Consider the following 13,980-nt stretch of genomic DNA (forward strand, 5'->3'; position numbering starts at 1 on the left):
GGCCAACCCTGTGATTTCAGCTTGGGGAGACCCTGAACAGAAGATCCAGCTGTGCTGTGTGCGGACTCCTGACCCCTGGACACCAGGAGATCGTACGTTTGTGTTGTTGAAGCCACTAAGTTTGTGGTCATTTGTTACACTTCAGTAGGAAACTAATACAAATGTTATTATTAGCATAACCAGTTGATGGTTATGAAGATGATGATGAACATAATGACCATAATGTTAATAGTAAGAAGTTTGAAAGTGGAATCCAGGTTTTAATTTGCTTTTATTGTACTGGACTTCAGATTATGTTTTTTGGTTAGAATCATGTCACTTCTAGCTGCAGGTGAGTGAGAATTACCAGTCTTTTAGCTGTCTGAACAACTGGTAAGGAGGTTATTGCTTGTGGGGAAGAAGGGAGAAATAAATGTGTATCAGGTGGGCAGCTAGTGCTTTCTGTCACACTCCTCTTCCTAGGAAGTTAAACAGGTATGAATGGTCTAAACCCTTCAAACTTGGGTTGGTTGACCTTGACAGTGGCAATTGACCCTGATGTGGGGAAAACAGGAAGAAGAATAATGATAGCTCAGTTGTTCAAAATGGAATTGTAGTTGTTGAGTGAAGATCTGGACTCAGGTTTTGGTAGTAGGCACAGAGTATGAAATGGTCAAATCCAGGAAATATAGTGAAATCAATATTGGTAGGATTCAGTGACTGTCCAATTTGAAATGATAGAGAGAGGGCCAGGCATGGGCACGTGGTACAGAAAATGCGAGGCGTGGAGCATGAGCCTTGGCCATCCCAGTAGACATGGAAGTCTATACTTGTCCCAGCCATGCCAGCAGAAGTATATTTTTCTCTCTTCCAAAGGCCTGTGGACAATATTGTCCTTTGTTGTTCACTCAGTGTTCCTTGCTTCTGTATGTAATCAGTTCTATGTGGAAAATACAGATACTCACCATAACAGCTAGTAAGATACAAGGTTCTGTTTCCTCCTGTTTAAAAGGAGCAGCACTTACCTTTAAGGTGTGCTAAGAACTAAATGGGATAATACATGTGAAGTGCCCAATTGCTGTTGGTGTGTGCATTCCAGCATTCCCAGCTTGACCATGAGCTCCTCAAAATCACAGACTGTGGTTTACGTAGGCTTCTTTTTATATCCTATGCAAAGTCACTATCTGTTACATAAAAGGAATTCTGTAAACGTTTGGAATGAATAAATATGGGTAACAGAGAAGAAAGCTATGAGGAGAGTAAATGTTGATATTTTTCAAAAAGTATACATATTTGTGTGTGTGTGCACGTGCGTGTGTGTATTTATCTATATTTATCTATGTTGATATGGACAGGTTTGGATGAGTGGCACCTATCCATCTATCTTGCTAGCTCATGATCTCATTTTTCCCTAGTGCCTATTCCTAAAACTATTTTCTTGAATCGTAAACATATGACGTTTTTCACCAAAATGAAACAGAATGCAAAATAAGAAAACTCAACTTTTAGTAAATCGTGAAGTCTGATTTGTCACATTTGTTCGTAGGATTGTTCATTTGTTTACTGAACCCACAGTGATTACTGACTGTGAATTAGACTCAGTGGGAGGCTCTGGGGGGAAAGGGGGCACAGAGTGTTGGGGATCTGAGAGAGACATCAACAAGGGTTGCTGTGAGGTGACCTGAGAGTGCGGGGGGAGCCCAGATGTGCCCTGTGTGAGCTCACAAGTGCTGGTCACATGGTCATCTGTGAGCTGTACATGGAGGATGAGCAGGGCACACAGTACAAGGACTAGGAGACATATCTGATCTTACTGAATTTCTGGAACATTAGGTGCACAGAGTTCCTTCTACTTCAAGATGAGATTCTTGTCAAAAAGAGATGGAGAAACAGGACTTGTATCAAAGTCAAAGCAATATGATCTAATTCTTATTTTAGGATGTATGAAAGCCTGAATCTTGGAACTGCCCCCATGTTTAATGGGCTAAGAAAATCCATTCATTTTTTTTCCTTAAAAAAGAAAGTGTGTGAGCCTTATATATAAAGGGCTTAGCAGAGTGAATTTGGTCTGTTTGCATTCATATAAAAACCAAACCCTCAATCTTCTCTGTAAATTCCATCATAGAGATGTCTGACATTCCCGAGAAAAAAAATGTTGAAACTAAGACTCTTCAGAGAGAAGCTGAACTTCCCTATGCATTTCATCAAAACAATTCCCAAATGCATGCGAAATCTACCACAGAATTGTAGGACTATTAGACAGTTTTATTTCTACCTCATAAAAATATTTCAAAACCTGTGGGAGTTTTATGAGCCAGCACTCATCAATCCGTATCATTCCCAGTTCAGGGGCCCTTGAGACACATCTCCAGGCAATTAGGGATGTTAATTTTGAAGCAAACTGTCACATGGTATATACTTCATTATCAGTGAGTGATAGATTGTTTAAAACCTTATCTCCCTCCAAAATCATATATATATGTATGTATATATATATGTTTTATATATATACTTATATTACATAAAGATATATATATGTTATATATATAAAGATTTATATTACAGAAATATATATATAGGGTATAATATAAGGTATAATACATATAGGGTATAATATATATTTTACATATAAAACTTACATGTATATAAAGATATATCTTTATTATACTCACAGATAATATCTTTATGTAATATGATAATATATTTGTATTACATAATACATAATATCTTTATGTAATATAAATCTTTATATATATATATATATATATATATATATAGGGTGTCCATGTACATATGTGTGTTTGTGTCTGTGAATATAATGAATAAATAACATATATAAAATTTAAGACTAATACGTATATGTTTAAAATAGAGAAGTTTACTGACAAAAATCCATTAGCAATGTGAGTCAGTACTTTACCTCTTCCGTCCTGCTTCTCTTTGTGGAAATGAAACTGAACTAACCTTACAGATAAAATGCACAGTGCATTTGATCATTTCCTTTCAAAAGCCCTCTTCAGGTCAGTTGTTCTCTTCTTCCTCAAATGTCAATATTCCCCACTCTATCCCCCAAACAAAGATTAAAATAAAAACATCCACAAGTGCATTTCTTTTCTTACTGTATCTCTGACTTGACAAGCTCAGCCCTCTAGAAATGTGGCTGGGATTGCTCCCGATGCCGGGGAAAGCTGTTATTCATCTCGCTGTTGGTCTTCCGCAGGGCAGGGCAGTCCTGCCTGTGAGACTGCTTTAAAGTAAGGTGTGAAAAGGAAATGCTAATGTCTCCCTAATTGTAACTTTATGTATTCATCAGTTTCAGGAAGTCCTTCCTTATATCACATTCAAGTTCCACTGCTCATGCAGGAGCATATGTCCTCTTGTTTGATCTTCAGTCAATGGCACCCAGCTGCCTCTCTTCCTAGCACGGAGAATTATGGGATGATGAACTGTAAAGGTCCTTTCCCTCCCATGTATTTCCTCCAAGCTTAACTATTTCCCATTCTTCTATCTGTTCCTATAATATTCACCTGTGCTTTAGGAGCTGTACCTTTAGAACGACACCCAGCTCTACCGACCCTGTGCCGTAGCCAGGCCCCTAGAAACATCACAGCCCTCTGTGATTTGGAGCACACTCCCCAGATTCATTCCTTGTCACCTTTTGCATCCCGGCTCCTTTCTTAGTCCTCCATGAGGCTGCCCTGGAGCTCCCCCCAGATCACTTTTCTGGGCCCTTGCTCTGCTGTGTGTTAGAATAAGCCCTCAAACAGGCAGTTCCCTCAGGAGATGTCCAGCACTGTTGAATGGGGGATGAATACACAAATAACACAGCCTGTAAAGCCAGGAACTTTTAATTTAGTGACATACAATAAGTACTAACCTTTTTTTATGGAAGATGGTGAGATATGCACATATTTTGCACAATGAGCTGTATAAACATTTAAGGCACTGAACTAGGGTCTTCATCCTCATCTTGCCACCTTGGATAAGTCTTTTCCCTTCTTCCTGTCTTCTTACTTGATCAATAATTGGAAGGGTTGAGTCTTGCTCAGGTATGAGATCTCTTCTAAACCTAAAATAATCTTTTCTGGAAGATGGCATGGTTTTGCAAATTTTGACACCCTGCAAATGAAAGAATAACTCATTTTAATATCCAAGTAGCCAAGTAGCTATATATATCTAGCGAGAGTGAGAGAGATAAGAGTGAGAGAGGAATACATAACTATATATCTATATTTATATCTGTATCTGTTGAAAATACAAACAAGGTTAAGAACTTGGAGTTGAGGCTCTTCCTAGTAGAGAGCCGAGGAAGATCCAGGCGGTCTGCCTTTCTACAATCTGTCAAAGTTCAGGTAAGCCCGGGTTTTAAGACTCAGTTGTGTGAAGAGCTGAAGTTGGGCTGGAAAACTTGCAAAGCCATGCCTGCAATATGGACACCTTGCCATCCTTCATCCGACCCTTGCTCTGGGAAGGATATGGATGCCGTTTTGGCATCCTGTCCTGCCCCCGTGGCCATACTGCTGTCTGTTCGGTTTGGACAGGTTAGCCTGAAGCCATTAGTTATGCTTAAAAGAGATCACATGGATGGAGGAGTGAATACAGACGTCTACCACCAGAAGATTAAAGTAATAGATGAGAGTTACCTGTCCGTTCAGACAGTGTGGCCTGGGATACTCATGCCACGTCTTGGCAAGGTCCCATTCTCATCTTGTGGAAGGGTTTCTCTTTCCCTATTTTCTGTCTGGAGTCTAGAAACAGAAGGAATCTACAAAAATCATTGTTCTTTTTGCCTCGTGGAGAAGGACTGAAGGTCCGTTTTAATTTTTTTCAGGAAATGTGATTTTACTGCAATTCTTAGTCCTCTTATGTATCTGCCATGGTCTGAATGTTTGTGTTCCTCCAAAATTCATATGTTGAAATCCTGGCGTTCAAGGTATTAGGAGGTGGGGGGTGTAGGAGGTGCTTAGGTCATGAGCCCTCATGAAAGGGACTGATGCTTTTCTCAGAGAAACCCGAGAAGCCCCCTTACCCCTTCCACTGTGTAAGGACACAGGAAGAAGGAACCCGCTCTAAAGGGAAAGTCGGTTTTAGTCAGACACCACATATGCTGGTGTCTTGATCTTGGACATCCCAGCCTCCAGAACCGTGAGCAATACCTTTCTGCTCTTTACGAGTCTGATATTTTGTTATAGCAGCCCAATTGGACTGAGACAGTAACTTAGTAAAGATTATAGTAATAGCAGACATTTATTGAGCATTTTATACTGGCTACTCTAAGTACTTCACATATAGTATTTCATATGATATTTACAACAACCCTAGGGGGTGTGCACTATGAAATTATCTTAGATAAGGAAACCGAGGCTTTGTGGCTTGCCAGTGTCTTAGTGCAAATAATGGGCAGAGTTAGGATGGAAGAGTCCTACGCCAGAGCCCATGCTTTCCACTACCGTTGCCCACTCTACAAGATGGACCTCCTGTGTACTTGTACATACTTAAAAAGATCCGTGCTGTTCCCCTTCTTAGGTGTGCATTATACAGTAAGGAAGTAACAGTTGTATTGGTTCCATCCATATTTATTAAATGTCTTTCAGGGCCGGGGGCTCACACGAGGTGTTGAGAACACACTGGGGTAAGGCAGATGAGTCCCTGCTGTCAATGGCTGGGCCCAGTGGAGGGATCAGATGTCAATCCAGTAGCTACTTACACAGATACGTAATCACAGACTGAGACAAATGCTGGGAAGTGGAAGATCACTCACCTCCTACTCCACTGTTTCTGACTTGATATTGGCTTTTCCACCAATGGCTATTTTAGAAGGTAAGGAGGGAGCGTCCCTCAGTGCTGACCTTTCCTGTTTGCCTTGGAGAGATTTAGTTAAGTCTAGAATAAATGAGACAAGATTAGGTAAGGGATATTCGGTGGGTAAAGGGGGTAAATGTGATTGTTTAAATAGATTTCGTCCGGATTTAATTTACTGTCTGTGAGGACCATCCATCATGGTATGGCTTCTTTTCTAGTTAGTAAGAAACTGACTCTGGCACGCTACTTTGCAATGGGCAAGGCTGTTTCAGATCTCATTAGGTCATTACAGCAATACTTTAAGACCGGTGCCATTGTTATTTCACAAAAGAGGAAGCTGAGGCCTGGGGAAGGGAAGGACCTTCCACAGAATCATTTCTTCCAGGAAGTGAGGAGTCTAGAATCACCTCCTGCCGGTGCTTGCTCCCTTGACTTTTTCTCCGTTCCATGCAGTGACGGTTATTTCCATGGTCATGGTTACTAAATCCATTGCAGAGTGATTCTGCCCCCCCCCAGCATTTGCATATTAATGGACTGCATGTGGAAGGAAGGCCTCTACCTTCACAAAATTCTGAATTAAATACACAGCATAGGCAAATTCAGAGGACTTAATGGAAGGAAGTAGAATCTTGCAGGTTTTTCCCTTTTGGAAAACTTTTCGTGTTTGTTTTTGTGACAGCCCAATATGAAGCCCTAGGTGGGTGGCCAGAGCAGGGAGCGGAGGAGTAGACGGGAGGATGGAGCAGGGCAGCTCTGTCTGCACACAGGTGCCCAAAGAGCTGAGAGCTTGGCCTGTCTAGAAGGCCCTAGAGGGGAAGGACCACACGCTCCTGCATTTCTTCTGTGCAATTAAAAGCCACTCCCTTGACTCACTTGAGCCTCTGCTTCCTGCTCCATGAGTGCCGAGCGCCTCCCGCTGCACCATCATGTGGCCACACCATCACGTGGCTCGTCATACCTTACTGCAGTCTTCTTCCTCCCATGTCCCTGTGTCCACCCTCCTCACAAGCGTGCACCTTGGCGCCTGGCACACAGCAGGGGGCCAATACATGCTTCATGAATGGACTCTTAGGAAAGAAGAAAGTTCTCAAACTTCAGAATAACTTTTCTGGTATTGGGGCCGCGGTTTGAAGGAAAAATGAGTTCGAAGGTCACAGAATCACCTTTCCTCTGAGAGTCTAATTATGTCAGTGGCACTTCACTGCCTGGTCCACATTTGATCTAAGCTACTTAATTTCTTCACCCTTTTTTCTTGCTGAAAATTATTTTCCACACAGGTCACAGAAAAGGGACCGATGTAATGATGAAAACCGACACCTCGCAGTCACTCACTCACTCATGGACACATTGATGTCCTGACATTTGCGCCAAGTACAGGGGAAAGAGAGAGGCAAGGCTGCCCCCCTCGGGAGACTGTTCTAAGCACAACTGTGACCAGCGACTCTCAGATGAGGGACCAAGTCCTACCCATGCCTACAACTAACAGAAGTGAGATATCTTAAGTGTTGAAGTAGAAGTGTTTAAAGATGTTTTTGATGCATCTTTGACACATTTTGGTGCTGCGTCCCAATCTGCCTGGGAAGAGGGGATGCAGCACCAGGCAGGTGGGACTTCTTATACTGGGTACTGAAGCATGGGTAGGAGTTCACCAGGTAGAGGAGAGAGGAGTAGGGCCAGAGCACAAGAGCCCTTTGTGCAGACGGAGCCCTGTGTGTGAAGGCAGGAGGGAGGAAGCAACATATCTTTATGGATTTGCTGCTGTGCAGACTCTAAATATGAGGAATGAGGCTGAAAAGTTGGGCTATGGTCAGATCCTAATTGGCTTATGTAGCTTCCTGTGGAGTAGATTCATTTGGTAGGCAATGAGGAATCATTGAAAAATACTGAGTGAAGGGCATTAATGCGATTGAAGTGCTTTTTAGGTGAGGAGGACTGTTCTTTTGCCAAGTGGAAGACACATTGGGGGGGCTGCAGAGTGGGGGAGCGACATGGAGACTGGTGTTCAGTCCTCCCGCAAGAAGCTATTAGCAGTAGAACTAGAAAGAGAGAGGCCGTGGAGGCCTTACCCGATGGGATGCAGTGGAAGAAGTGAGGACTGGACAGGGGTTGAAGGATGTAACGGTGACACGTGAAGATCAGCTGACTGGGGACAATGAAAAGGAAGCATCTCAGGAGAGCCGGCTTTCTGGCTGAGAGTGCTGGGCGTCAGTCACCTAGTAGGGGCTGCATTGGACCCTCCTGTGTCAAAAACTGGGGTACAGAAGAGTACCTTGCAGCCACTCTTGAATTGTATTGTGTTTCTTTTCTAAAGAAGAGGAAGATAACCTAATGCTCAGAGATGTTGAGTAACTTAGCCAAGGCCACACAGTTCATCTGTGGCAGCACCGGGGTTCAAATCCAGGTCGGCCCAGCTCGAAGCCCACCCTGTGAAGAAGTGCTGCCCCCACGGGGAGGTGCCCCCTGTGAAGGAAGCTCAGGGGTCACTTGCAAGACCGGGCTGGCACGATGGAGAGATAGAGATAGTGGGCTGGTTTGCCAGGGTAACTGGGTGAAGGGGGCCTTTTTTATTTTTTAAAGATGTCAGCAAAAGCATATTTATTGGCTGAGCAGAAGGAACCAGTGCAAAGAGAGGGTTCCATTTCCTCCAATGAGGGGAGGTCTGTGGAGTAAGAGGACTTTGTGGGCGCGAGCATAGGGCCAGCCTGAGGACACGGGAGGCTGGGGCTTTGCAGAAGGAAACTCCAAAGGGAGCAGAGAGGAATGGAGGGCAGGAATTCCGGCGAATTGGTGGGGCAGGCATCTGCAGGGAATCAGGGAAGTCTCGAAAGCTGCCGTGGTGCCTTCAGGACGCTGGGAAAGTTAGAGCAGCACGCTAGGAATTGGTGTGAGAGGCGGAGGCCGCTTGCACAGGGGGTGTGTATGGGACCGGCCAGTGTCACCTCCCGCCTGTCGGGCTGTGAGCTCAGCGGCCTGCTCCACGGCTGTTCTCTTCATTTCCCTTCCACGTGCTGCTCTCCCAGGCTGCTAGACCCTCACCCTGGGGGAGAGAAAGAAATGCATTTTAATTTCTAGGAAAGTGAGGCCCATGAAAACAAAACCGCTCCCTCTACCAAGTGCGACACTTGCTTTTCCAGCGTATCTTAGCAGTCACAAATAGAAAACCAACATGGGTGGCTCATCCATTTGTAGATTTCATTTTAAGCCTAGTGAACAACTTCTGCGTCTCTGATGAAACACTTGGTGAGTTAGAGGATCAAAACCTCTAGAGAAAAGCATCGAAGTCCTGTGCTAGGTTCAGCTTTCGGAGGGCGCCAGTAGATTCTGTCAGTGGTCACGGGAAGTCTGAATATGTTGCAGGTTTCCAAGTGTAGGAAACCATGTTTGTGTTGGAGGGTGTGCCAGGTATGGGTTGACGATTGTGGGGTCCCGGGCCCCCCCCGCACTGCTCACAGTGGGGACACGTATTGTCTGTGCTCTTTTCTCTTCCACCCCAAGTACAATGTATTGATCTCTGGCGTCTGTCCTGCTATCATGTTAAGCCTGAACTGTCAGGCTCTTTTCATTTTGAACCATTTTTCTCTTTCTTCAGGGGTCTGTCTAATTTGTACTGAGTTTCATTCAGTCTCCTAGTTGATCTTTAATGCCATGTTTAGATGGCATTTTATTTTATTTTATTTTATTTTATTTTATTTTTTTTAAAGATTTTATTTATTTATTTGAGAGAGAGAGAATGAGAGACAGAGAGCACGAGAGGGAAGAGGGCAGAGGGCAGAGGGAGAAGCAGACCCCCCGCTGAGCAGGGAGCCCGATGTGGGACTCGATCCCGGGACTCCAGGATCATGACCTGAGCCGAAGGCAGTCGCTTAACCAACTGAGCCACCCAGGCGCCCTAGATGGCATTTTAAACCATTGATTCAGTAAACACTAGGAAACGCAATTCTTATCATTACCATTACAATGAATTCAGAGGAGGCAACAGATGTTTAATGTTACATCTTATAAAAACTTAAATTTTGGAAAAGATGAAGTAAAAAATATTCTCAGAAAAGATTAAGTAAATAGACTCATAAATATGTACAATTAGTTTGTAATGTCCCTACCCCTATCCTATCCCATGTCAAAGTCAATGTTTGTAAGGCAAGGGAGACCAAAGCAAAAATGAACTATTGGGACTTCATTGAGATATAAAGCTTTTGCACAGCAAAGGAAACAGTCGACAAAACCAAAAGACAACAGACAGAATGGGAGAAGATATTTGCAAATGTCTTATCAGATAAAGGGCTAGTATCGAAGATCTATAAAGAACTTATCAAACTCAACACCTGAAAAAACAAATAATCCAGTCAAGAAATGGTCAGAAGACACAAACAGACATTTCTCCAAAGAAGACATACAAATGGCCAACAGACACATGAAAAAATGCCAACATCACTCGGCATCAGGGAAATACAAATCAAAACTATAGTGAGATACCACCTCACACCAGTCAGAATGGCTAAAATGAACAAGTCAGGAAACAACAAATGTTGGCAAGGATGCAGAGAAAGGGAACCCTCTTACACTGTTGGTGGGAATGCAAGCTGGTGCAGCCACTCTGGAAAACAGTATGGAGGTTCCTCAAAAAGTTGAAAATAGAGCTACCCTATGACCCAGCAATTGCACTACTGGGTATTTACCCCAAAGATACAAATGTAGGGATCCGAAGGGGCACCTGCACCCCAGTGTTTATAGCAGCAATGTCCACAATAGCCAAAGTGTAGAAAGAGCCAAGATGTCCATCAAAAGATGAAAGGATAAAGATGTGGCATATGTATATACAATGGAATATTACTCAGCCGTCAGAAAGGATGAAATCTTACCATTTGCAATGACGTGGATGCAACTTGAAATAAGTCAATCAGAGAAAGATAATTATCATATGGTTTCACTCATATGTAGAATATAAGAAACAAAACAGAGGAGCATAGGGGAAGGGAGGGAAAAATAAAATAAGACAAAATCAGAGAGGGAGACAAACCATAAGAGACTTAACTATAGGGAACAGACTGAGGGTTGCTGGAGGGGAGGTGGCTGGGGGGATGGGGTAACTGGGTGATGGGCATTAGGAAGGGCACATGATGTAATGAGCACTGGGTGTTATACACAGCTGATGAATAACTGAACTCTACATCTGAAACTAATGATACACTATATGTTAATTAATTGAATTTAAATAAAATAAGATGAGAAAATTTTTTAAAAAATCATTGTGCATAAATAGGCAAAGTTTCTGTGTCCCTTAGGTGTTGGTATGTCCACTGGCAGGAGTAATCACAGGACACCATATCCATCTGGCTGGACCTCAGGGCCGCACACCCAAGTGTTTCGTAGGTAGTGATCCTGACGTTTTGCACCGCCCCGTGGAATGACTTGGTATCTGATGTCTTTTCCTTAGGAACCGTGGAGCACACAGCACATCCCGGCGCTGTTTTCAGCCTTCTGTGGCCTCTTGGTTGCTCTTTCCTACCATCTGAGCAGGCAGAGTAGTGACCCCTCTGTGCTCCTGTGAGTAAGGGGCACACACAGCTGTGCCTGGTTCCCGCTGCCCCGCCTTGTCACAGAGGGGAGAGGGCCGAGCGGTGCTCGGAGGGGTTGAACTTTTGGCTGCTCACCTAGCCAACCACTGGGGGAGGGTGGGAGAAAAGCAGGACGGACCAAACACTAAGAAAATCAAGGGTCGACTTTCAGCACGTATTTCACCTTTGCTCTCCTGCTTTGGGAGTAAAATGCACAATGTTGGGAACAGAGGGCTTTTAGCTCCCAAGTGCTGCTTTTGACTTTCCCTTGGGTGAACTGTGTGGGCAGCTCCCACCTCAACCAGGCTCCTTTCGGGGTCCATTAAGCAGCATCACTAGGCGGTTCCTCTGAGGACACACTAGACTGGCAACTCTGAAAGGTTTGTCTTTTGTTCTGTTGCTTTGTGTTCCCAACACGGCGGGGCCCTCTGGGTTCAAAGTGAAGTTTGCGCCTACATTTAAAATGTATTTAGGGCACCTGGGTGGCTCAGTTGGTTAAGCGACTGCCTTCGGCTCAGGTCATGATCCTGGAGTCCCTGGATCGAGTCCCGCATCGGGCTCCCTGCTCGGCGGGGAGCCTGCTTCTCCCTCTGACCCTCCCCCCCCTCTCATGTGCTCTCTCTCTCTCTCATTCTCTCTGTCTCAAATAAATAAAATATTTATAAATAAATAAATAAATAAAATGTATTTAATAATCATCTTCAGTCACTTGAAATATACTTTCCTATCTTCCCTTTAATCTTATCTTTTAAATCTTAGAGAAATATGCACTTTGGAAGTGGAAATGCTTGGAAATGTTGCCAGAGTGTCCGATATCAACCAACTGATTGTGATCAGATAATCAATCACCTCGTGTGATTTTTCCACACTTACAGAAGATTTGGACTTAAGATAGCCATAGCTCTTTGGGGGCCAGAGAAACCATCATTTTAGGCTGCTGGCGTGCAGCAAAATGAAAGGCACAGGAAATGGACAAAAATTAAATATGGTTTGCATAGCTTTTCCTGTCAAATATTTTGCTGGAGTTTTGAATTTTCTTGCCATTTCTTTGTGAGGATGAAGCCCTGGCGGGCTGACCAAAACAGAGAGTCTCTGTGAGCTTAGCTGTTGGCAGTTGGGGTGCCCATACCCCGTACTTGACTCCTTTAACGAGGAGGGAATCTGAAAATCAAAAGAGAATATTTGTGATGACTTGACTCTGTACCTCTTCTCCTTTATTATGAATTCATTAAAGGAGAGAGCCCTTGCTCTTGCCATTTGGGAGTGTGAGGTATCAGGTGAGGCGGTTTACCTCGAACACTGTAATATGCACATATTTTAAAAAGTAAAAGCTGTGCCTTTGTTCCTTTTCAGGTCCTTTATTCATTGTAGATTGCTTCCTAAATGTTTACATCAAAACCTGGAAGAACTGGCCGCAGACCCTCTCCCCAAGAAGATGAAAGACTCAGTGGTGAGATATTTGTGTTGTATAACGTATGTAAGGGTTTTGCTTAACACGGCGTGGAACCTGTGGGCAAAGCTCAGGTCCTCAGTGGGGCTCCGGCTAGCCAGGAATGAGAGTCACTAGTGCATCTACAGCCGACATGTGGACTGTTGAGCAGCCTGGCGAGTGTGGACCCTTCTAGAGCCTCTGGAAGGCAGATTGCTGTGCCCGCCACAGGCACTCCCTTGGTCCTCAGTTGATGGCAGTTGCTTGGATATTCCAATGAAACAAGTTCAGTCAATTCAGCCCCCTTCTGGCACCAAGCCGCAGGCCCGCCGTGCACAAGTCAAAGCTTCTCAAATAGGGGCGCCTGGGTGGCTCAGTCGTTAAGCGTCTGCCTTCGGCTCAGGTCATGATCCCGGGGTCCTGGGATCAAGCCCCGCGTCGGGCTCCCTGCTCGGTGGGGAGCCTGCTTCTCCCTCTTCCACTCCCCCTGCTTGTGTTGCCTCTCTCGCTGTGTCTCTCTCTGTCAAATAAATAAATAAATCTTTAAAAAAAAAAAACCAAAAACTTCTCCAATAAACCTTCTGCCAAGCTGGTTCCTGATGTGCTCCAGGCAGTCCTCTCCACCTCTTCTGGCCTCAGCCTCATGCTAAGCTCAGAGTACTCTGCCCATGTTGAAGGCTGACATTGGCACAGCCTTTGTTAGGAGACCTTGGGTTTTGGAGAAGGGAGCAACTATATTGGTTGGAGCACATGAAGGGAAAAGGAAACAGTAAAAGAAGGAAGAACAGAGCACAAAGACTGTTAGAAGAAGGATGCTCTTTCTTTGTCCACCAGGAAAACGGCTTGGGGTGGTTTCGACCATCCTTTGAGCAGGTGTAGCCTCTTTGGTATCAACTTCCAAACATTACTACTTTAAAAAGTAATTGTTCCTCGATTATGTAATCTCCCAATCATTTGTGTGTTGAGCTTGAAGCGGACTGCTGTCTGGACGGCATGCTTGTCCTGTGTTTTTTAGGAATGACAGATCAACAGAACAGCAGTTAATGACCCATTGATTGCAAGCTCCTCCAGCCAGGAGCTGCAGTCTTGTTTGGCTTGGTCTCCACAGTGCCTGCACCCGAAGCTTAGTACATTGCATTGAATTTAGACGAGTTAAACTGCAGTCCGCAATTTCAAGACAATGTGCAGGACTCAGTCAACATGATAATATTGTAA

At 44.1% G+C, this 13,980-nt stretch overlaps 1 protein-coding gene across 1 annotated transcript in view; it reads left to right on the forward strand.

Annotated features, from left to right (window-relative positions):
* PCNX2 (pecanex 2) overlaps positions 1 to 13,980 on the forward strand; it is a 302,267-nt gene that overhangs the window by 125,840 nt on the left and 162,447 nt on the right. Inside the window, exons 16-17 of the mRNA XM_021696119.1 lie at positions 11,216 to 11,325; positions 12,690 to 12,786. Of these exons, the coding sequence (XP_021551794.1) occupies positions 11,216 to 11,325; positions 12,690 to 12,786 (207 nt within the window). The remainder of the gene's footprint in view (positions 1 to 11,215; positions 11,326 to 12,689; positions 12,787 to 13,980) is intronic.

The sequence above is a fragment of the Neomonachus schauinslandi genome, chromosome 6 (genome assembly GCF_002201575.2).
Source record: "Neomonachus schauinslandi chromosome 6, ASM220157v2, whole genome shotgun sequence".
NCBI lineage: Eukaryota > Metazoa > Chordata > Mammalia > Carnivora > Phocidae > Neomonachus > Neomonachus schauinslandi.